This window comes from Gambusia affinis, linkage group LG11 (genome assembly GCF_019740435.1).
Source record: "Gambusia affinis linkage group LG11, SWU_Gaff_1.0, whole genome shotgun sequence".
NCBI lineage: Eukaryota > Metazoa > Chordata > Actinopteri > Cyprinodontiformes > Poeciliidae > Gambusia > Gambusia affinis.
Window position 1 is genome coordinate 18,716,460 of NC_057878.1, and position 25,329 is coordinate 18,741,788.

Here is a 25,329-nt window from a genome sequence, read left to right on the forward strand (position 1 = left end):
GGGGAATATCATGTTTTGCTGTAGGAGGGAGTGGTGAACTCTAAAAAACAGATGGCATAGTGAGAAAAGAACATTTTATGAGAATATTGAGGCAGGAAAACAATCATTTTAAGCACAGAAAACTTCCTTATTGCAACTGAGGTGTTAACAATATACATAGCATTAACTTAAATAACTGTACTTATGATTTTTAATGTGATGTAACAACGTGGGGAACTGACTTGGACTACTTTATAATCAGTATCATAACAGATAAACGGCACGGTGTAAAAAATATGCTAGTTGTCTTGTTGCTTTGACTCAGTTAAGTTGTAGTAACTTTATTTGTCAAGTTCAAAACACTTAATAAAAGTTATTCCCTTAATTGTCTTTAGCAATTATATTAAACTAAAAATGATTAGCTAAGAGGGATTTTACAAAGGTTCCTACATTTCACACCATAAAATTTAATCGACTTATTATAAAATTTAAAATTTTTATAACTTAACTCATTTTTAAGTTAAGTCATCTTTGTAATGGTAGTTTTTTTTAATGGAGTTTTTTTTTTACTGTAGCCAGGTAAAAATGCTACTATTTGTACTACTAGTAAAATTGGTAATATTACCAATATTCTAACTAATAATACTAATTAAGTACCTGTTGGTAGTTACCTCACTCATTTTTTTAAATCATCTCCTCAAAAAGCTTTGATCCAAATCCTGCAGGTGACCTAATGCCCATGCTTTCCTGCATCAGGTGATAAACTCACAGCTTAGAAATACAGTATGTATATTTAGCTCTGCTGTCTCTCAAGATCACATATTTTGAATGCCAGCTGGCATATTCCATTTTGTATAACAACACCCCGCCTGCTTGGCACAAAAATAGCCCTCCCTGTGCGTTCTCTCCTGTAGCGTTCACAGATATCTCTGCACAAACAGCAGCTTGAGCTAATCAGACTGTCCACTTCAGCTCCATGGAGGAATTCCTCACATTCTGTAACTCTGCAGTCAGATCACACTTAAAAGCTAATAACATGGCGGCAAATACGACCTCAACATTCTTTATCTTCTAACTATATGGAAATGTTGGATTTAAAGTAATATCAATTGATGTTTTTCATCAGCAAGAAGAAAGTTTAACTACTTCTCATATTAATCCACATTTGTGGTTTAAAATACAACTTTCACCACCAGATTTGTTGAATTTCTGTGCCAATTTTCAACCAGTACTTACAAGCGAGCATAAAAGTCACAGAACTCTTTATAGACTTTGACGTCACTCTTCCGCCTCTGAGTCTTGGACACCGGGAGCTCAGCCTCTCCCCCATCCCCAGCCTGAAGCCTCTGGTGGTAGCCGTTCATCTCTCCGTGGCGGATGTGGTCCGGGGCTTCGCCATCCTCAGGTATGGAAAGTGGCACGGCGCGCCCGTTCATTTCCACGCTCATCTCCGGCAGATTGAGTCAACTCCTTGTGCTCAGGGTAAAATCCTCTGTGATTGTTGGAAGTGTTGGAGCCGTAACTCACGCAGCGGGAGGGAGAACCGAGGTGCCGATCAAACTGTGCTGGGAAATCTCTCCCTCTCTCTCTCTCTCTACTTGTCTCAAACACACCGACTCCGTCACTGATGGACTCAACACTCCCTCGTTCTCTCATTCCCCCTGTTGCTCTCTTATTCACACACACACTATCAGCCTCCCCTCCTGTCACTCGGTGGCTATTCTTGGGCAGGATACTGAAATAAAGAGCCCACCCTGACTGACGCCTGTGCAGACAGAGGTCACTGTGTCACAATGATGCACACAAACACGTGTCCTCGTTTCATTTTTCAACCGTTTCCGCAACTGATTCAAGGTTTAGTGTTTAGCAGCTGGAGCTTGAGGTAAACAAGTGAGGCACTAACAAAAGAGCAACAGGCCAAACTAATCACTACGACTGTTTCATCATCTGGTTTACATCACTGAGTAAAACAAAACTGCAGAAAATGTTTCGGGATGCGAGCCGGATAACGTCTATCAAGTTCACCAATCTGATTTAGATGGAAAACTTTAAATAACTTTGGTAACACTTATGAAGGACTGACATGAAACATAACATAACACCTGTCACGAATATTAATGAGTCTTTTGTGTTTGTGACAGGTGTTATGTCAGTCTTATGTGCATCCCTTCAAATAAAGTGTTACAGTTACTTTTAAAATAAATAAATAAATAGTGATCAAATAGTAGATTTTTTATGTTGACAAGAGACCAGTCGACATTGATGCTAAATTCAGTTTAAATGCACCATATCTAAAACTCTTTGCGGCAAGAACACTCTTCAGTGTGGAAGTTGGTGTTGAATGAAGAAGACTCAAACCTTGCTACAGTAAAGTCAAAAGATTCGCAGCAGGGTGTAAAAAGTTCCTAAAAAGGTTAGTGTATTTTCTAGTTTTCCTCGCACTCAAAACTCGTCTCTGCTTGGATCAAATCCAAGCTTGCAAACATCTCTGCTTGCTTGAGAATCATTTTCTGCTCACTTCGAACAATAGAGCACCGTTGCCTGGCAACCATTCAGCCAATAGAATTAAAGTGCTGTACTGGGTGTGTTTGTTTCCTTCTACTGGGTGCGCCTGTGTGGCTACAATCGAAGGTTTGAGAAACCACAGTGAATATTTGAAAGAGAGCAGAAGTTTTGTGTACAAGAATTACACGTTTTGAGAAGAAAGACATGAAATCCTGTTTTCAGACTGAAAATGTGTGCTCTTGGATTATGGCAGAGAAAAATCTCCACATACAATACCTCTTTCTAGTGTAAATTGTATTTATTACACAAGTTCAGCCAAGGAGATTTGAACCTTATATGATTGTTTTCTCTTTATTCAGACAAATTGCTGTTGCATTAGTACCAGGATATTTGAAACAGTTCAACATGTGACCTGTTTGGCTGCAATGTCCTCACTGAGCAGCACCTATTTAGCTCAGTTTTAATTGCAAACTTGAACTTCATGTTCACCTTTCCAATAGCAACTTAACCTCGTGCTTAATGTTCTTAGTTATGAGCTGTTTATTTCCAGAGTCAGAGCCGGTTCAGCTTGAATATAAAGTCTAAAACCCAACAGGGAAACTATTTGGATCAATTATAAAATATTCTAATCCTTCAAAATCCCACAACGCTCTAAGCACTGGCATTCCTGTAAACCCTAAAATCTGGGTAGATAGACAGCTCTTTATGTGGTTGTGCTCAATTTTCTCCACAAATTAACGACCACTTTGCAAAACATCAAAACAACTCCAGGCCAGATCCGGAAATACTCTCCAGCGAGACAAACAAGCTCGGCGCTCAAACGGAGAAGAAGCAGCCGACAAGATTTTACAGCAGAACGAAGGATTTATTAACAAAAGCTGGAGTTTACGTGATGATGTCCAAGCCCAGAGTGTGTGTGTGTGTGTGTGTGTGTCCAGCTGAGACGCATCTCTGCGTGTCTTCATGACTCCATTCTACAAATAGATGTTCATTGGAGCCTCAACTCCAAACTAGGTGATGGCAGCTGCTGTTTTGTGTATATATGTCAGATTGTATACATAGAGGGCCGGCTGTCTCTATCGAAAGGGGTCAACAAACTATTTTTTCAGCTAAAATTATCAAATATTTATAATTTCAGACAATTTCCTCTAATTTATGTCAGTTATACTTTAATCCCAGAAGAAAATTAAATGTTTTAACTCACATTATCCAAGTTTCTTCAAAGAGTTGTACCTCCTATAGCTGTCTGTGTTACAGCAAATCTGAAGAAACCTCTGACTGAAGACTGCTGTTGTATAGCAGTTTGATGAAGAGGATGCTCAGAATTATCTGTAATGTTCCAATATTATCCAGAGATTCCTCTTTATCACATTATTTATCCTTTTAAATCATTTTGTTGATGCTGCCACGGCAACACAATATGGCAGAATACATTCTTGCACATCTGATATTTGCCTTTATTCAGAGAAAAGATGTTAAAAAACAACATACATATATATGCTCATCATATATTCAACATTTGTTTGTTTAGGTTTTTATTTCAAATCAACAAAATTTTGTGTTGTACTAAAAAAATTACTGGTAGCATTATTAAAAAGTTCCTTTTGGTCACAGTTTGATTTTGATATTGATTTGATTTAATATCGCTTAAATAGTTTGACGCTGATTTAGTAATAAATAGTATTAGGGCTGCAGCTAATTATTTTAGTAATCAATCATTCTATAGTTTTTTTCCCAGTGATTAATCAAGTAATTGGATAGAAAATGACAGATTTTTTATGTAACACCTTAAAAAATAAACAAATAATTCAATAACTTTTTTGAATAAGAGAAAAAATCTCATTACCTTAATATAACATAGCAAAGGACACATCTGAAGCTAATAAGACATTTTCTGTTTCATTTAACATTAATACAGTGTAGGGATAATCTGTTGACTGTTTTTTCAATTGACCAATTAATAACTGGATAGAAAATTTGCTTATAAGGAGAATTTTACAGAATTTGATTCAGGTAAACCTAAAACAATCACATTGAGGAGCTTTTGGTTGAGCAGATTTACAAACAAAGAAGGACTTTTTCTTTTTTATCTAAAATGCAAAATGTATATTTTTTGTAGTTTTGGGTAAATTACTGTTTGGGTGTGTTATTTTTTCAGCAAATTGCATATTTTAGAATCTGGATACTCCAATTAATGATTAATCAATTACTAACTTAGTTCATTATTTCTATTAATCTGATTAACTGTTTCATCCATAAATATTATGCAAGTAATTCATTGGATTATCTATCAATAATTTTATGTATTACCCTTTTTTTTAATGTTTCCTACAGCCATTTTGGTACAGTGTGTTACTGTAAAATAAAACAGTAGCACAATAACACTTGCACTCAATAAACCTGAAGTAAAGTGTATGTAAATGTAAATAATTCTCCTTTTCTTGTGGAAATTGAGATAACATCAGTTTCTAACATGTTTAAATGTTGCCATGTTGACCCACACTGGACTAAACATTAAGTGGTTTCCTACTGGGAACCAGTGGTGACTGTCTGGGGTATAACAGGCAGAGGGTGGGTACTCAGCAGGAAGCTTGATTTCTGCTTGGTACTCCACCCTAAAGTCCAGCAGGCAGTTATCGGGTGTCCGGCCTGCCGTATTGTTTAAGTGGATTTTCTCACATCGGTGCAAGCCCTGTTTACCACTGTGCGAAAAATTACTTTAAATAGGACTATTTTGAAAAGCAGACTCAGCATTTGCCTAAACCAGTCTCCCCATACAGACTGAGTTATTACTAAAATGACTGTTTAGCAAAATGAGAGGGATGAGACCACACAGAAAATGCAGCTATTATTAACATTTGATGTGCTTCCATCCTTCCTCTGAACGCTGCACGCTCTGCCGAAAGTGGAAACAAACCAAAGATATTCATATTAGTCTTTAAGTCCGGGCCCTCTGAGACACGCAAACCGCAAAATAGATTACATGTTGTTGTGACATCTTGCATGGGGTTTCTCAAAGCTCATTTTGTTTCTCTTGAAGTGAGTAACTGTGTTTCCATTCACCATAAAGATGCGCAAATTAGAATAATGAAAATAAATTTGTTTAATGGAAACACAGCAATTTCAAAAAGGGTTCACGTTTTTTGATAAAAAAAAACAAAAACGTTTTTGTGCTAGGACGAGATGGTTTTACCAAAACTAGACGTGTTTCCGTTAGAAATGACCTTTTTCGATATTCTGCCAATATTGAAAAATCATAATTTTGCAATTACGGTGAAGTCTATCATACCAAAATACATTTCTTAGCAAGAAATCGAAGAATTGTAAACAAAGACTAAGAATCCAAATGGTTAGGGGAAGCAATATGCTTATTATGGCTGCTGAGAAGAAGACACCTGGAGAACGTGTTGATACGTTTGTCAACTTTGGCTTTAAAAAGCTCCAGCAACTGTCAAAAACATCTCTGGGGAGTTCCCTCTGCAAGACTTCTCTACAAGTCAATGCAGGTCAAAGGTCAGGTCATCCATGTCACATTTTGGGAATGACAGGGAATACCATCAACCAGGATTGTCTTTATTGCTAACAAGCAGCGTTAGACAGGTAATAATGTCATAGAAAAACAGTTTTTCACTTTACTGAAGCAAGTATGAGCTGAAGATATTTCATGTTTTGTCTTGTTAACTTTATTTCTGAAGTTCAGGCCTGCAACACTTTAGTAAAAAAATGTTGGTGCAATAAACTTTTACTACTTCGGAACGCTGCCATTTCTTCTTCAGACATTTCTGATTTATTTTCTGCAATAATTTCCTTAGACATCCAGTCAATAAAAAAAAACAAAAAAAAAACTAAAGCTGCACAATGTGCCGGACCGCAGGGATCATGACAGTTTCAACGATTGATAGTGAAGCAGGGAGTGGATACAACCAAATGTATTGAAACTCAGTGTAATAACGGCAGTATTACACCCTTTAAAACATGAAATTTAAGTTATTTTTAATTGTTATTGGTAGGCTTGTTGCGATAACAAATTTTGCTGGATGATAAATTGCCCCACAAGTGATTGTGACAAATTATACTACTGTTGTTTTGAGATTATTTTGAAATAATACAATGTTAATGGCAAAATTATGCAAGAACACATTCTCAAATATTAATCAATTTTAATCCTAATAAACTTTTATCAGAGGAACTAGAAGACATTTTAAATACCCAAAATAAATAAACAAAACAAACAAACAATAAATAAAATGAATTATGAAGTCTCTGTAAACAATATGTCCTTCAAAAATAGGGTCAGTTGAGACCAAAGCACCAAACTGGACACTGTGGTCATTCTGGTTGTGACAGGCCTAGTTATTGGTATAAATTATTAGGCTTGTGAAGCATCCTTCTGCTTCAAAGCATGGATAATTAACACATTATTAAGATTCAATTGATTTTCAAATGTTAAGAGAATGTTGAGAAAACTGCAAATAAACAAACTTTTTTAAAAATGGAGTCATTTTCAATTCATTAAAGAAAGTTCAATGCGACTCCATTACTCTTTAATAATAGCAATTAATCAGGTTCCTGAGCCTTTTCAAATAAACACAGTATATAAACTCCAGCCGTATTTTAAGGATCAGTGAAATCAAGTGTGCAACCTAAAAAATAACAAAAGCAAGATAAAAATCAATATAATCATGGTTTTATGTATTGTGAAGCTCTTTAGAAAAACAATTTGATATGAAACATTCACATATACTGCTGTAATTTCAAACAATCTTAATTTTTGTTTTTTTTAAAAAGAACAATTTCCTGTCAAAATGCAAGGAGAGAATAGGAAACAAACCAGTTGAAATACGTCATAAAGCAGTTCTCATCGAAGCTTATCTGATGGCCTAATGGATTTGATCATGCATACAGCATATTGAAGTGTGCAGACTTAAGTCATGGGTCTGTTTTTCTTTGCTAAAGGCTCACAAATCAAACACACCCAGGTAACACACCTGTTCTCCCAGAGTCAACAACAAGATGGACAGCTACACGACTGTAAAAAACTGAGTCACACACTGAACCAGTGACTGGGCAAACACAACACAGGACTAACGTTTCTAATGTTCTGCACAATCGGTCTGAAGGGACCTTTTGACCCCCACCATCAGCGGTCCACTTCTATTTCATTTCCAGGGGAGGAAATTATGTGCATCAGAGGATAACAACATCTCATGTCAGATTAATTTTATCTTTAATAGTTTGCAGACTTTTTACCCTTTAGTTTCTGTTACAGAAAAAGCTTAAACTGCTTGATACAACAATTTGTTTTCTCAATAGCAAATCTTGGACATACAGTGCTTTGGAAAAACATTCCTAACGGTGATGAGTTTAAAATTTTTTTAATATTTTACATGCGACCTTATTAGTATCGTATGCGACGGACAAAAACAAAGTATTGCGAAACTGTTATTGAGCAAACAGCATCTTGAAAACAGCAGACAAGTCAGAGAAGAGCAGCGTCTGACGAGAAAACAATAGCATTTGAAAATCCAGCTAAACCCATCGACCACATGTGTCAAACTGAAGGCTCAGGGGCCAAATCTGGCCCGCCGTAGCTTTTTATGTGGCCCTCTAGACTCCAAATTATATCAAAAAGTCACTCCTGTTTTTCACAGATATGTAAAATATACACAAAATCATCAGATACCCACATTTTATCTGATTTTTACTCCACATTTTTCTCAAAATAGGCCAAAAACTTTGAGTCAAAGTGAGTGCTGCCTCAGCCTTACTTAATCTCAAGTTATAGTCCGTGACAGATACAGCAATTAATAAAAAGTCACATTTAACATCATACATTAAGGCAAATATTGTACAAATTTCTTACAAATATTTCTAAATTAGCACCACAAAATCTGTGATTTTGATTACAGAAAAACACAGAAATAATCAAAGTCCTTGATGGATCAGTGTGTATGTTACAAGTAAAAAAAGAAAATTAGTAAAGAAATAATCCAACTAAATAAATTATTGTTTTATTATTAAGAACTACTATAAAATGAAAGCTGAAATAGCTCCTTGTCACTTCTTTTATGATCTGCCAATGTGTTCATTTCTGAGTGAGTATTAGCAGCACGCTGCTCTTTGACATTACATTCTTACACATTACACACTTACCAGGCGGAAGAAAAAGTAGTTCCCATCAACCCCGTCTCATTTAGGCTAGATCTCAATAATTTAGTTACTTCACAACTTGCTCTTGTAAAGATACATTATCTCAACTGACTCAAAGGTAGTGAAAGTAATGAAATACTTTTTGCACACCATGTTAAACCTACTTGTTAAAAAAAAACACGAACAAACGAAAATAAAACTTCCTCATCACTGCGTATGCACCAGAAAGCATTATCGGGTTAACAGGGGACACCCTGGAGCAGGAGCTCCATCTTTATGGCCACATTCCTAAAATTACAACATTCCTCAGGCCTCTTCAGGATCTGTCTCTGACACACAGAGGGGAGGAAAGGTGTGGCGAAAGAAAGGGGGTTTCACAAAGAACAGAACCTCAGAGAGAGGCTGACGGTATCATATTGTGCAAACAAATATTGCAAAAGTCTCCTGACACTACTGAACTCCATTCAGGAGAGTTCAACCATCAGCTGTGGTGTTCACTGATCAAACCCTCCACTCAGGTAGCAACTTATCCGTTCTGGTCGATACGCAGCGGACAGGTAAGGACTTATCTTCAAGGATGTTTCAATGATTTATAAAAACAACTCAATTGTTCAATCAGCTCAGCCTAATAAAAGCAAAACTGACAGCTACAGTTCAAAACGCTGGATGGATTCATCCGGCACATTAAGTGGATTTCTTAAAATAAAAATAGGATAAGTAATCACATTTGAAAACAATGAGATAATGTTGAGAGATGATTAAACAACTCAGTTGACTTTGAAAACGGGTGAAGGTTTCAAGTAAAATGAGGCAATAAATCAATGTTATGGAATAATTAACATTTCTGTTTTTGAGGATTTAATTTCTGTAAAATCTGGATTTTTTTCACCAATCTACTCCTTTGGTTTCCATAGTTCAGAGTTACCACCTTGAGTGTTTTACAGCTTCTTTTAATTTGGACTCTGCAGTTAAATAACTATTTAAATAAACCATATCTGCTTCACTTAAGATCATTAAAGTGTAGGTCTAATCTGCTGATTAGAATTTAATAGTATTAGAACCAGGTGAAGCTAAAACTATGACGTTTGAGGAGTTATGGGCAGAACATAGGGAAAGTTTTTCATCTAAAATGTTAAATGTTTATATTTTTTTACCGCTTTAAAAGTGGGTTTCTTTTCAGGAAATCACATATTTACTGAGAACACACATGTCAATGTTTTAGCATTTTAAATTACTATTAAAAATGTAACTTCTTATTAGTTTTTAGATATATTGTTTAGGGACAAGTGCTGCAAATTAGATTACCTTTGAAAAGCATGATACGAACTGTTTTATTCAGTTTGTCTATGTTAATATGTGTCTGTTCCTATTGAATAAACCTAACTGAATATTAGAGTATGTATAATCCAGTTAGCAATGAATCAGTTACTAAATTAGTTGACAATTATTTCACAACTTGATTAATCACGATGAATTTGATTAATTGCCTTACTGTATGTTGGTACTCACTGGAAGACCTCAATTTTCTCCACATTTATTTTCAAACAGATGCAAAGAAAATAATCATTACTGACGGGTCATAGCAGCATTTCTAACTGGATCTCATCCTCTTGCAGACAGAAAATGAAGTTTCTTAAAGGCCTCCACTCACCTGAGGCTGTCTCTGGCCAGCCCTCCATAGCTGTCTGGCCTCTCCTGCCTTCGCCTGTACAAATCTGAGTTGGACAACTCCTTCAGCCTCAAAGACTTCATCTCCCAGTCGCCGCTCTGCCTCTCCCTCCCTTCCTTCCTCAGCTGAAACCCCCTGTCCGCTCTAACAACAACGTAAATGTTGGATCCAAATGACAAGGTAAGGTCTTGTGCTGCTCTCTCGCTCTCCCTCAAACACACCCCAGGGCTCTTACCACCTATCAGCTACTTCTGGCTCCTCCTCCCACCCACCTGGAGCAGGTAGAGGGGGAAGGAGTCGCAGAAAAGGAGACAGAGAAAGGGATTGTTGCCTCAGCTGCGTGGGTTCATCGCCTACTTCTCTCTCTGCTGACGCTCTCTCAAAAACAAAAATAGGGCAGAGAAAAGACACAGTTCCCAAAACTGTCAAGAAGTTGGTTGAATCATCCAAATAGGAGTAGATTTCTATTCTAAAATAAATGCCAGAAAAAAAAAATCTGACATTTTTAGATTAATCTCAGAGGTTTTGTAGAAAAATAAAGAAATTTCTGAGTTCGAAATGTCAGAAATCTGCAAGCAAAAACTCAAGAAATGTTAAGATTAATCTCAGAAAGTTTATAGAAAAAATAAGGAAATATCTGAGTTTGAAAAGTCAAAGAATTTATAGAAAAAAGAAAAACTTTAATTTTTAGATTAATCTCCAGGGGAGGAAAACAAGAGGATTTCTGAGTTCAAAACGTCAAAACATTGCTAGAAAAAATGGGAAATGTTGAGATTATTCTCAAGAAATGAGAGAATGTCATTGTTTAAAAAAATCTCAAATTTGCTGGAAATTAAATTTGAGTTTCAAACAAAATCATCTCAAAGCTTCTCAGCCTGAGAAATTTTGAGATTTGATGAACTGATGTACTTTCATTCATCTCAAAATTTCAGAAACTTTGAATTTTTGAGATAAATCTCAAAATTTTTCCAGAAATACATGAAAATTAATGAGTTTCAAAAGTCTGAAAAGTTCAACATTTCAAACTCAGACAACTTCTGAAATTTTTTACTTTTGAAACAGAAATGTCCGTGTATTTTTCTAGAAAATACCTAAGATTGATATCAAAATTTCTGAATTTTTTCTAATCCATTTTTGACTTTTGGAGTTTTTGCTAGCAAATTTTTGACGTTTCAAATTCAGAAATCCCTTTGTTTTTTGAGAAAATTTCTGAGATTAATCTAAACATTTTTGAGTTTTTTTTTTTTTTTTAAGCATAACTTTATTCCTCATTTATTCTTATCTACAATGGCCCTCATAGGCCATCATACATATCTTTACATTATTTTCCTCATATTTCTTCAGGAGTTCTGAGTAACCATGGTGATGTTGTTTAAAAACATTTAGAAGCAGCAGATAAATTAACCAACTGTTAAAAACTTGCTATCTACTCCTCTTGTGAACTGAGAAAAACATCTCAGCAGAAACAACAAACGACTGAAATACAAAATGTCAACTGATGAATAATTCATCGCAGCGTTTTGAGAACAACTGCTCCTCTTTCACTCACGCGCAACACAATACTTTCACTTTTCTAAAGACTAGACAGCTCAATGTTCATTTATATGAGAACCAGGGTTGCAACTATTATTTTAGTAATTGATTATTCTAATGAGTAATCGAATAGTTGGCAAAAAAAAAAAGCGTGGTTTTCATTTAACCACTTAAGCTCATTATAATTTTATCATGTGATTAATTGTGACAGAGAGCATCTCATCAACAGAGAAGCAGCGGTTTATTTAATTTAATTTATTGAAACTGATTGTTGTGTGTATGAACATTTTTAGAATCTTAATACCAAACTTTTCCGTCCTGAAAACACAAATCACCTTGTGATCCCTGCGATTACTTTCCTGCAGTTCATCTCTGCTGACGGTGCAGATTTAAAGTGAACCTATAATTTCAGATGGGCAGAGTTGTTAAATTGCTGCTGTTCAGAGTTTCACTATGCATCACGTTGGTATGCGCAGACAGGTATGTAGCCAATAAACACATTGCCGTTCGCCGGCTTGCCTTGACCTGCTCAGGATTCCACATGTCGTTGACACGCAGCGTGAAAGTTCAACTTTACCGCCAGATTAACATCCTGGAGCAAATCACATGTTCCAATAAGCAAGAAAACTGGCAATTAATTAATTAATTTATAATCTGTAAATATTGTATCAAATGAGATGTTAAAATTATAAAGTTTTATATTCTTTGTAGAGAATTACAAAACGAAAACAAAGCTGCTGCATTTTGTTTTAAAGCTTTAAATCTGTGATAAATCTCATTTATCAATAACAGACGTTAAAAACATCCCTGACTATTTCCTTTACTTTACTGCCTCCCTGTGGCCATCACTGGTATTACAGCCACTGCATCAAATTCAATATTTTATGTCTTAAAACATCAAAACAAATGTAACTATGGTCATTGTGCAGTTAAAAAGATTGTAAAATATTACATAAACTGAGACATTTCTGTATTTACTTCATCTAGAACCGCAGATATATCTGTTTTGCAAACTTTCTGTGCAAATTAATTTAGATTTTATTCTCTTTTAACCTGAAACTGGATTACTGATCTTCTGCTGCAGCCATTTGCAATCATCATTCTGCAGGCTTAAAGCAAGCCACGCTCTTGCACTAAGAGGAAGTATACACAAGACTCCGAAAGCATAAAGAGTCTTAAAAGTTAAGCTCAAACAGTTTGATAAGCGTGATCTGTGTGTGTTAAAGAGATTTAATGTTGCTTTAAAGAGAGAGAAAACAGTGAATTTAACTTCTTACCTATAATTTGTCAGAATTTCAGAAAGATGTTTCTACAGTCCTGTTTGCTGTCACCACTAACACTCCCACTGCATTTATCTGGGCCTGCATGGCCACATCACTTCCTGTTTGCAGTGGGGTGTGTGTGTGTGTGTGTGCGTGTGTGTGTAGGTGTGTGTGTGCATTTGTTTCTAATACCTTGTGGGGACAATTTTCCTGAAACATACTACGTTGTGGGGACCAGCTGCTCCTTGTGGGGACCGGAGCCTGGTCCCCACAAGGGGAAATGCTGTTTTTGGGTCAGAGGTCAGATTTAGGACTAAGGTGTGAATTGAGTTTTGGTTAGGGTTAGGATAAGGGTAAGGTTTAGGCTGTAGAAATGAAGTCAATGGAAAGTCCCCACAAAGACAGCTACGCAAACAGGCAGCGTGTGTGTGTTTGTGGGTGTGTGCGTGTGTGTGTGTGTGTGTGTGTAATATTTGACCCGACAGTTCTGTTAGTCTGAGTAACTTATATTGGCAAAGACCCCAGATGAAAATGTCTCATATTCAGGGTTTGAAAACTTTTTCCACAGTACAATTTTTCCAAGCATTTTCAATGTGTTTTCAAACTTTTCCAGGACCACAATGAACAAAAGAAGAGCATTTTATGATTTAACTTTTTCCTGTATTCTACATTGTAGAGCAGGGAAATATGACCAAATTTTATGATTTGAGGCGTCTAACCCTATACCTGGCCTGATAAAGTTATCAAAGAATAATAATAAAATATATTCTCACCACATTTTCTGGCATTTAGTGAAAATAAATAATTTTGGTTATTCTAACTGAGCTAAAACAAGTGAAATTTGGTCTGATCTAACTTCAGACAGTGAGGAGATTTTTAAAAAACATATATCTTTAAATAACTGTAATCAACGGTAAATAACGTTTTCCAAATATAGCCTTTTATTCAAATGTTAGATTGAAAGCATCTTACTGAAATTCAAGCATATTCAGGGTAAGTTTTAAAACTTTTCCAGCACCACTGTGAACACTATTTTATATAACTTAATCCTGTAAAAAACCAAAGTAAAACATAACAAAATGTTATGTTTTGAAATGTCTCGCCTTACACCTGACTGCTTTGAGAACGTTACAAAAAATGACAAATAAAAATACGTTTTCTGCCATTCAATGTTATTCTAACTGAGCTAAAACAAGTGAAATTTTGTCTGATTTAACTTCAGACAGGGAGGATTTTTTTTAAAATTATCTTTATAAATCCATTTTCATAGTTTTCCAAATTTAGCCTTTTACTCAAATGTTAGATTGAAAACATCTTGTTGAAATCCAAGCCTTTTCAAGGATGTTGTGTGTGGGTTTGTTTCAGTCCATTTGTTGTTTTTCCGGTGAGTTTTAAAGAGTTAAATGGAGCTGAAAACGAGGAGGAAACAAAAATAATCCAATGACTAAACAAACGAGTAATGCTCAGGAAAGTCGCGTCAGCTGGAAACATTCATTTGAAGGGATAATGATTAAATCTGTCGTTATGGGTGTGTCTTGAATGTTGGACCCAACTCTTCCTCTTAGAAAAACAGAGGAAGCATTTATTTATTATTATGTTGCAGGATGTTCATGTTGAAGATGTTCATGCTGATTTATACAAATATTTGTAAGGAATTTTTATGATATTTGTGCTAATGTATGATGTAAAATGTGACTTTTTAATTACTCGACATACTGGTCACGGACTATTACTAGCTGAGGCAGCAGTCACTAAAACCCAACGTTTTCTGACCAACTTTGAGAAACATTTGCAATAAGATCAGAAAGAATTTGGGGATTTGCTGATTTTGTGTGAATTTTGCGAATTTGTGAAAAATTGAAGGGACTTACTGATGTAATTTGGAGTCAAGAGGACAACAAAAAAAGGGCCAGTGGACCAGATTTGGACCCTGGGCCTTGAGTTTGACACATGTGATCAAAGCTAAACACACACATCACACACAAACACATTTCTAAAATCCTACAGGACTTGAACATATCAGACTCAGACAGTAACTCTTGTACTATTTTGCAACTGAAAATCAATTATTCTGACAATTAATAGGATAATAAAATGCCAAATTTTCCGCAGACTTTTCATTTGACCTCAAAACTTATTTTATACAATATGAAACATTCCTTAAGAAATAATGACATTCCTTTTTCAAATAAGGAAATGAACATTTATTGTCTAAAATGCAACAACAAAATTTCTTTATTATAGAAAAAAAACTCTTCTAACAACATGTGAAAAGGTCGGCTCATTTTGCTTAGCATTAATCCAGAATAGGGCTAATCTGTTGATTATTTTATGAATTAATCAATTTACAATTAGACAGCAAAAGGTGCCAAATAGGAAATTTGTTTTAATTTAATTTAATTTTCTATATGAACTAAGTGAAGCTAAAACTTTGCCACTTGAGGACTTCTGGGTAGAACATATTTACAAAGATTTTTTAAGTACTTTTGAACAGTTTTGGGTTCATTTCTGTGTTGTTCTTTCAGCAAAATTGGCTTTTTTGACTCCAGTAAATGATTAATTGATTACTAAATTAGTTTATGACTATTTCAATAATCAGATTTAATCCGTCATTATTTCAGCCCTATGATACATGATAAAATATACTAGACTGCTTGATTGTAGTTGTAGATATTAATTATTAAGGTCGGATGATGAAAAGAGGGAGAGGAGGAGGAAGAAAACTTTGTGGGTGTTTCAAAACAGTCGGTGTTTGTGTTTCAAAACACAAACGTTCATTTTGACCTATTTTTCTCTCAAAATTAAAGATTTTGCCATCAATAGCTGATAATCCCACAGTGTGACTCCAGATTAATGGGTTTTCTATGTTTTGTGTCTCGTCTGCATGTCCATTCAATGAGAACTGGCGCCCCCTGTGGGTGGTACGGTGTAAGCACAGTTAATATTTACATACACGTGATTCAAATTCAAATTTAAAAATACTTTATTCATTCCAAAGGGAAATTAAATAAAAATAAATAATAAAATAAATTGATGTTGATGTTTTACTTTTAGATGATGAAGTTGTGAATGATTAAGTATCTATTTGGTTTTTCAAGAACACTAAACTCAATTTCAACATCTCTAGGTTATTTCATGTTGTTATTTTCAAGAATAATACCAAAATGTTTAATCTGCAGGTGAAAATACTAAGGTGCTTTTGCTATTAGGACAATCTCCTGCTGAAAAAGTAGATTGCTCTACAGTATTTATGGATCCATTTTTCTTTGTAACAGATAAATGTCTTTTAGAAGTTAATGTTTCTGATGAAAACTAATACTGTGATTATTATTTTTGTGGTTTCTGAAGCTTGTTTAAAGTCTTAAAGAATTTTTTATTTATAATTACGACAGTAAAGTAACATAAAAGCAGACATGCTGACTAAATCTATAAAAAGTAGTGACCAGAGTTTTAAAGTAAAAGCTTAATCACCACATTAATTTTTCTTCCAGATGATAAAGATGTCTGTGTTATGGTGTTGGCGCACACACTCAAATCCCCCATCTCCGAACTTCCAAACAAGGACAAGTCTGTGCTGGAGGCCCAGACATCAGCCTAAGCTGGGGTTGTATCAACACAGCGCTGGATCAGATTAATGCAGCAATCTCTAGGCTTATACAGACTTGCCTTCAGTGAGAGCTCCAGCTAATTCTGACAGAGAGAAATTCACAATGGTGAAAAAAGGAAAAAGGCTGTTTTGAGTGGCCGTCCTGGGAGACCGGACTGTCAGGAAGTGGTTTGGAAAACACGGACTACTGTCCAGTTGCTTTTTAGAGGACATTCCTCAGCAGGGAGGAGAAGGATCTGATGGTTTTTAAAAGAAAACCAACAGATTCACTCCTTTGTTTTGATCTGGGAGTGCAGCTTGACACAAAAAAATTACACTTTTCCATAAAAATTCTATAGAATACTGCAAGTTGCAGGGCCAAAGACTATATCCTTGATATTTGCATCACATCACCAGAAATCCAGATGTGCATCACAACACCAAACAGTGTCACAGTTAAAAGAGGAAATGAAAGCATCATTTAATTTTAGCTGCACTCCATACAAATATGATGTTTTCAGATTTAATTAGCATAGACTAAAATTTATTTAATATGCTTGCATGTTCATAATTTTAAAAGTCTCTTATTTTTGTCAATCTAGATCTCAATTATCCTGATTTAAATGTTTATTTTAGGTTTTTTCACATAAAATAAATGCCTCTTATTTGAGAATTTAACACCTTTACACCTTTACATTTAATTTCTGTTGTTTGCAACGTTATAGTTGTTTTTAATTTCATTAGTTTTTGATCAATAGGTTTTAATATTTATCGCTTTTTTAACCCGCATAAAGTCGCTGTTCTTTCACTGTAACGGTGGGGGGCGCCAGTGTGAAGTTCAGATTGAAGATAAATTAATGAGAGCTTAGTTAAAACTTTGTGATTAAACATTTTTCTACCGTACACCTACATTTAGTTTTAGTATGGATAAACATCCATTGCTGGTTTGTGATAAACAAACAAGTACTGGAAGTCAATTTCTTTCCCTCCAGCGTAAAAAAATTTAACTTAACTTTTTCGTTGCAAAAATAAATGTGAAGATATAAAAGCTAAGCAGCTAACTTACCCGTTAGTCATCTCCGTGAGTCCGAGCATGGCTCCTCCTCGCTCTCTCGGACCAGATGTGTGTATTTCGGCCTCAGCAGCAGACGTCCAGATGTGCTCCTCTCTTGTATTTACTGTACAGTTAGAGCTGCTTTTTCTCTTAGGCACAGAATGGCGTATAATTAGGACGGGCCCCGCCTATCTCCACCAACCACAAGACACGGCGGACTGTACTTCCGTTTGGACGACCTTCAAAATAAAAGCATAAATATACAGTTTTGGTTTCTTCGCTGAAACGGTCAATTTGAGGCAAGGACCAAGTCAAATTGAGCATAGAAAAAACAAAATGTCCGTATGAATCAACAAGCGACATAGTTTATTTATTTGATTTATGTACGTTTAGCTATTGCAGATATTAAGGCACTTTTTAAATAGTTAGTACATTTGATCAAATTCATACATTTCCCATGTAAACAATAATCCTGTTTTCAAATAATGGTTATTATTCTCTGTGGGACAATAAGTGAACTATGAAACTGTGAGACCATGCTGTTCAATAATCCAAATGAATTCTCACATAAGCATTACTAAAAAAAACTATTGGATTTTAATATAGCGTGATTAGGGCAATTGTAGCTAAAAAAAATAAACAAAGGAGGAGTAAATTCCTGCCAAAGAAACTCAGAAAATTGTCAGAAATCTTCCAGAAAAAACATGAAAAATTCTAAGTTTAATAAGAAAATTTGCTACCCCCCGCACCACCACCACCACCACCACCACAAATTTTAAGATTTAGCTCAGAAATTTTACTGCTTAAAATAAAACTGTAGCAGTGAAGCAAATTACAAAATAAAAAATAAAAAATCATGAATGGATTGGATTGACTTTCTCCCTCTTACCACCACGACTTTACTCGTTTTATTTTGAAAACCAGAGAAAGTTGATTCCATCTTTTTCCTGCGCATCTGGAGGAGCTTTAAAAATTCACTCTGAGCTTTCCGACTGACTTACTTTTGAGATATTTACTGGCAGGAAACTATAATTCCCACCTGCCAAAAGTAATTACAAGATGTGCGTGCGTGTGTGAACAAATCGGCAGTTCCGCTAACATGTTGTTGTTGTCCACTGCTTTACTTCTTTTTTTACACTCCTGCTTTGCAAGAAAACAAAAAATCTGACTTTATTCCTTTTTTCTTGAGTGTTGGAAAACCGTACAGAATTTCAATATGGCGGGCGTGCGGCTTACAGAAACATCTCATGGATCCTTTCCATTTATTTTTAAACACATTTATACATGTAAGTAAAGAAAAACTTGATGCATGTCTTAAAATGTAAGGATATAAAAAGTTGACGATAAAAATGCTACAGCAGCTCTCTAACGACAAAAACGTAGTCTAGTTTCACGTCCAGCGGTATTCGCTGGCGATTATTTGTCATTTCCTCCCCTGATTACGTCATAATTCCAGAACCACATTTACTTCCTTAAAAGGAAGGCCCATATAAAATTTCCCCTGGAAGATGACTCCATACATGAAGCATAAATTCATCTTCCATGCACACACACAATACTTTTGTTCATACAAAAGTATTAACACCCCCTAAATGTTTTTACATTTAACCACATACTTAAATGTTAAAAAGTTCCACGTGTTTCACCTGCAGATGAAAGTGTGTTAAGATTATCAATAAACACAATCCAACTCACTCTCATCCTGGTTGGTTTTAATCTGTTTACAATCACAGTTTTCTGTCATTTTTGTTTTACATCTAGACAAAATCTTAAACGATTTTCTGATAATCTCTCATAGCTTCTGATAACAGTAACCTTCACAAAATATAAAAGGTAAAAGTACATTCAAGTTGTGGTAGACTGATCCCAAAAGAGCTGCCACTGGAGTGGAAAAAAGACAAACAAGTAACTTTCTACAGTATTAACAAGGAGAAGAAGATAGGCATTAATGTTGCAGAAGCAAATCTGAGTGTGTGTGATGGAAAATTAAACTTCTACCCCACAGCAGAGCCGTACAGTCATTAAACAAATAAAATGAAAACAGCAGTTACAAATGCTACATTGGAAAACACAAATACCTGCACCTGAGTTTAGGAAGTACCAGTTATCATTATGAACACAAATTTATGATCATTTATCTGAGCTACACTAATAATTTAATCTACATTTTTGCCCACAGAATAATGTAAAAAAAAAAAACACCTAAAGAACCGTAATGTTGATTTTTTTTTCTTACCACAATGTATGGATTAAGGTTGTATAATTTTATAAGCAACAAGATTATAAATGGGTGAAAATTAACACCTTTTTGTTGCATGTTTCTAGATGATAAAGTGATAAACTATAACACACAGAAAGACATTCAACAGTCAACATACATGATGACAGGCACTGAAAGAAACTGAAAATAGAAATGTGATTTGTGAAAACTTGTCCGTTAATAGTGAGTAAAGTACAATGTACATAAGCAGAGGAGTCAAATCTTCTTTTTTTAACCAATGATTTAAACATCCGACATTTAAGTCACATTATACCAGGCTACATTTAGCTTCTTAAACAATCCTAAATTATACTATTGGTTTGCAACATGATTTTTTTTTAAAATCCAGAAATAAGAAAACATTTTGAAATAGTTGCATGTGATGTGACTTATGCCTGTAGAAAAATGCCCAACAGATTTCATTTCAACACAAATGAATACAACTAAAACAAATTTATGATGGGTAATTTGGTGCAAGGCTAACCTTGGTTCCCAAATTTGGACACAAACTCTGGTAAAATGCCAAGATTTTGTTATGTAAACAACGTCATAATTTATGCACTCCTTTTGCCACATATTATGCCACATTTATCCTGTAAAATTCAACGAAAAGCAAACAAATTTATTATAGGGAAAAATAAAACGGGTAGAATAACCTTGCTGCGTAACCGAGAATAACCTTAAATATTTGGTTGAAACACAATTTGATTGAATTTTAGCTTTTAGTTTTCTTCTTGTCCACACCTAACAATTTATACAGCATATCCTTATCATGTATAGTGATTATCTTATAATACCGTTTAGCTGAACTTGTAGAATCTCCCAGATGTTTGCACCCTTCAAAAACAATCCATCAAAAAAATCTAACTAATATTTATGGAAGAATATTTACAAGCTGAAGAAACAAAAAGCTATTATTCGGGAAGATAACTCTGACTCTAATATCACAAGTAAGGAGACCATGCCCACAGCGAAACATGGTGGTGGCAGCATCATGATCTGGGGTTACTTCTCAAATGGAATGGCGTTTTAATTAAATTAATTGAAATAAGTGCAGTTCCAAAAACTGTAAGGCTGTAAAGCTAAAGATTAAGAATTTAGGGTTTTAATATTTAGCATCACGGTGAAACCAGCCATGAATACAAACCAGCAAACAAATGGCTTCAAAAGAGGGACATTTAAATTAGCCAAACTCCAGATTTAATTCTAATTTAAATAGATAATCTACGAGCTCACCTAAACAGGGCTATGGACTAGAAACAGCGTCACGATCTGGTAGATTTAGAGAAATTTTGCAGGGTAAAGTGGGCAAGTAATACCAGATAATTCTACTAAAGAAAACTGAATGCTAACTGCATCATATGGTGCTTCAATAAAGTACTGTTCTAACATAAATGTTAGATAATATGTGGAAAAGATTTGAAATTATCTCACAGGCAGTTTAACAAGCCTGTGTCCATCTCAGAGAAGCAGTGTTTGTACCTAATGCTTTGCAAAAGTAAATAAAGATTCTTTTTTCCTTTAACTCTTTCTAGAAAATACTATCTTACATACATTCTGTGGTCCTGCCTGTTTTCTCACAATGACGCGTTAATGCCCCAGTTAAAACCATTTTAATTAGCATCGTTGTTACAGAATCTCACAGAGACGGGCTCAGTGATGTCACTGCAAGGTGCTCCCCACGTTTTAAGTCTATCTGATCCCAGACCAGCTGTGGAGGTAGGAAGTCCATCCTGAGCCGCGAGAGCCGCTTCCCTCTTCCTCACCTGGAAGGAAAAGCACCAGCGTAAACACCAAATATCTCCGGATTATTAAAAGTTTTCACACGTTTGATCAACATCAATTAACCTAAAGAAATTACTTTAATTACAGATAAAACTAAATATGATTACCAACAGTGGACAGATGAGGCTTTTTTTTAACTTCAGGATAAATTACGCAGACTTGTACCTTGTGCGATTGCAGCCAGTTTGCTCTTCTCCTCTGGACTGAGCTGCAGCATGGTGTGAATGACGGGCAGGAGCGCCTGCCTCTCGCTGCCAGAACGCAGGAAGATGAACTGCAGCAGGACGTTCTTCAGATACTCCAGGTTGGCCACGCTCTTCTCTCTCTCCTGGTTTCGCTCAAGTCGTCTAACTTCGTTCTTTAACAGCTGAAGGACGATAAAAGCTACATGAAACAACACATTCCTACGAGCATAAAAGTAATTATGAATTGAATTAATGTAAAATCAACTGATTTAAGACTTTTGTTTTGTTTTAAAGAGCTAACCTTCATAATATTATGCAAGTGAAAGTCTCATAGGATGCACTCCTCTGTAAAATATGGACTTTTTGCTTGCTAGACGTTTATTATAAATGGCTGATTTACTTAGAATCTCAAAGACAAAACAGCAACTGATGATAAAAATAAGTAAAGCAAAGTATTATTTTTCAGAAAAAATATCTCATTCAAGTGTGGGTAACAAATAATTTGCATCATTCCAATGATTAATTTCCTGACATATCCTGTTATCCCAGGCTGTTTTTTTTTTAAATACAAAAATCAGCCAGTTTTAGAAGCAATTTAGTTTGTTCTTCTGTGATGCATCCTTTAATTTCAAAATTATGCATATCTTTCTGTTGGTCCATCAGATAAAATTCATATAAAGTACACTGACATATTTGGGAAGTGACGTTACATAATGTAGGATCAAGCGGTACGAATAATTTTGTACAGTTCCTCCTTAAATATAAGCATTTGAGGGGACAAGAAACGGTTCTACACTGATTTTCACAGAATTGACTCGACAGAGTGACACGTCACTATTCTCGCGAGAGTTCAGAAAGCGAATACATAACAAGTATGGCGGCGCCCTCACGGACAGAGAACCTGTAGTGAAATAAAAGTGTATTTAAAACAGCGACGGACTGTGTTGTTAAGAGTCATATAACATTATAAACAAAGTTAGAGTGAGAAATGGGATATGAGCGCCTACTTTGCGGAGCTCTGGAGCGGTACTCCAGGCTATTTCGACTCGGTAATTTTCAGCAGAAAGCTCGAGTCTTTCAAAATGCGACCCAGTCGAGCGGGGAATCTACGCGATTATTTACCTGGTTCGGACAGAAAGGGGAGATGCTTGCTCCCACAGCCCGCCAGGTAGCAGCCCGTCGAGGCTACTGCAGCTACACCCAGCCTGTCAAAGATGTCACCCTGTTCGAGCACGACAGAACCCGCTTCTTCCGGGGTCTGACGGTCTTCTGCGGCGGCCAGTTCGTCTTCTGGACGTACCTGGCTCAGTTCGCCTTCACCGGGCTCAGAGACACCGGCGGAAAAGGCCGAGCTAAGGCGCCCACCACCACCACCGGACTGGCCGGGATGTGGAGTTTCGAGATGAACCTGGGTTCAAACGCCTGGAGGTACGGCTTTACCCTTGGATGCCTGACCATAGGAGCAGGGATAGTCGGGCTCGGGGCTCTGTTCTGCCGGAGGTCGGTCAGTAAGGTGGTTCTACATAAGGGCGGGAGGATGGTGACGGTACGGACACAGTCTCCTCTGGGACCAGACAGAGGCAGGACCATTAATGTGCCACTAAATCAGGTGGCCTGCCACGCTCACAGACAGGAGTCCCCCTCATTCATCCCGCTCAGAATCAAGGGACACCGGCTCTACTTTCTGCTGGACAAAGATGGAACCGTAAAGAACGCCAGGCTGTTTGACGTCACCGTTGGTGCATATAGACCATTTTAATACGACATGATGTGGATTATTTACTGTTAAACAAAATATTTTAAATAAAATGTTGGCTCATAAATATTCGATTTGTATTAAAACATTTAAAACCCTCCTGCAAGTTTCCATATGTGTCAAACTCAAGGCCAGGGGGCCAAATATGGTTCGCCAAAGTTTTTCTAAAGTTCTTCTGGACAGTCTCACAATTCCAGAAATTTATGCAAAATCAACAGATCTTCGCTTTTCTAAGCATTAATGTATAACTGTGAGTTTATTGCTAATTTACAGCAAAAATGGTGATAAACATTGACTATAAGTAACATAACTCCTACCTGCAGGTGGCAGTATTTCTTACTTTTATGAATATACTGACTCAGCCTTACTTGATGTCAAGTAATAAAAATGTCACATTTGATGTCATAAATAAGTGGGAATACTGCAAATACTTTTAAAGTAGTACCACAAAATTAACAAATTCTGGCATAAACTGGCCTTGAAAACATTCCTGATCTTGATATGACCCAAAATGAAATTTAGACACTGCTGGTATGTTTTAGCCAGTAATGGCATAGTTACTTTAAAAAAGTAACTTTAATTAACTTTAATTGAATTACTGATTACTCCTTGAAAAAGTAACTTAGTTAGATTACTGAGTACTTGATTTGGAAAGGAACTAATTTACATTAAAAGTAACTTTTAGTTACTTTCAGCAGCTGCTAACAACAATGCTCCGCCTCCTGTGAAAATTACATTGAGCTTTGCTAATACTTAATTGCAAGCTATTTTATAATGGTAACATCAACAATGTGTCTCCACTTATAAGGTTGAACTGAAAAGGAGATTGTTTAATGGTTGCAACTGTACAAAACCCCCCAAAAAAACGGCAGGAGTAATTTGTGTGGTCCACTGGAAAACTCTAAGAAGGATTTTAAAGTCCCCATATTGTATACTCATATACTATATAGTATACCATATACTCATTAAATTTGTAAGCAACTTAAAAAAAAAAGAAGAAAAAAAAGCCCAAGCCGCTTATAATAATTGGAGTTGGAGACAGAAACTCAAAAGCGCATCTCCCTCCATTGTTTACATTTCTGTTGTATAGAGATGTTGGTCACTCGACAAGACGTGTAGAGGAAATATGATTAAATAACAAAAGAAAACGGTAAAGCAGTGATTTCGATAAGTAACTGTAGTCTGACTATTGGTTTTGAAATAGCAACACGTTAATTACTCATTACTGAAAAAAGTGGTCCAACGTCAGTAACGCGTTATTTTGTAACATCACTGGTTTTAGCAACCAACAACGATTGACGGGAACATTTTCTGTTACCGTGGACAAACTCCACCCACACTGAGTGACACTCAGCAGAAGTGGAGGAAAACATAAATACTCTCTGCATGACTCATTTATCTTGATTTTAATCAGCAGGTCAATTTGACCCTGAACAGTATGTGTGTCTCAAGTTCAATTATAAAGATCACCCATTGAGAGAAAAAAATCAAAATGTAATATAATTTTTATTTTTTTTTTACAAAACAACAATTTCCTTGAAATTGTTGTTTTTTTGTTTTCAGGTTTTTTTCAGTGGACATAAAAATGTAAATTCTATTTTTTAT

At 35.8% G+C, this 25,329-nt stretch overlaps 3 protein-coding genes across 9 annotated transcripts in view; 1 reads left to right on the forward strand and 2 right to left on the reverse strand.

The window, feature by feature from the left end:
• The window catches only part of lims2 (LIM and senescent cell antigen-like domains 2), a 34,004-nt gene extending 16,046 nt beyond the window's left edge, over positions 1 to 17,958 (reverse strand). For 2 of the 7 annotated variants that reach the window (XM_044130786.1, XM_044130784.1), the window contains exon 1: positions 17,751 to 17,958. In XM_044130786.1, the coding sequence (XP_043986721.1) occupies positions 17,751 to 17,779 (29 nt within the window). In that variant the 5' untranslated portion in view covers positions 17,780 to 17,958. Of the gene's footprint in view, positions 1 to 1,215; positions 1,646 to 10,285; positions 10,453 to 13,113; positions 13,137 to 17,750 lie in introns of those variants that run through there. The other 5 variants (XM_044130782.1, XM_044130787.1, XM_044130783.1 and 2 more) reach the window with 5 other exon arrangements.
• Positions 17,959 to 19,429: 1,471 nt separating this feature from the next.
• LOC122839322 (GRIP and coiled-coil domain-containing protein 2) overlaps positions 19,430 to 25,329 on the reverse strand; it is a 28,931-nt gene continuing 23,031 nt past the window's right edge. The window contains exons 23-24 of the mRNA XM_044130779.1: positions 21,949 to 22,150; positions 19,430 to 21,764 (exon numbers count right to left, since the gene is read on the reverse strand). Of these exons, the coding sequence (XP_043986714.1) occupies positions 21,691 to 21,764; positions 21,949 to 22,150 (276 nt within the window). The 3' untranslated portion in view covers positions 19,430 to 21,690. The remainder of the gene's footprint in view (positions 21,765 to 21,948; positions 22,151 to 25,329) is intronic.
• Positions 22,223 to 23,810, forward strand: tmem223 (transmembrane protein 223). The gene has a single exon (XM_044130788.1). The coding sequence runs from the start codon at positions 22,957 to 22,959 to the stop codon at positions 23,725 to 23,727; it is 771 nt and encodes a 256-aa protein (XP_043986723.1). The 5' UTR covers positions 22,223 to 22,956; the 3' UTR covers positions 23,728 to 23,810.

Coding starts and splice junctions, on each gene's coding strand:
- tmem223 (XM_044130788.1), top strand. CDS start 22,957: ATGGGATATGAGCGCCTACTTTGCGGAGCTCTGGAGCGGTACTCCAGG.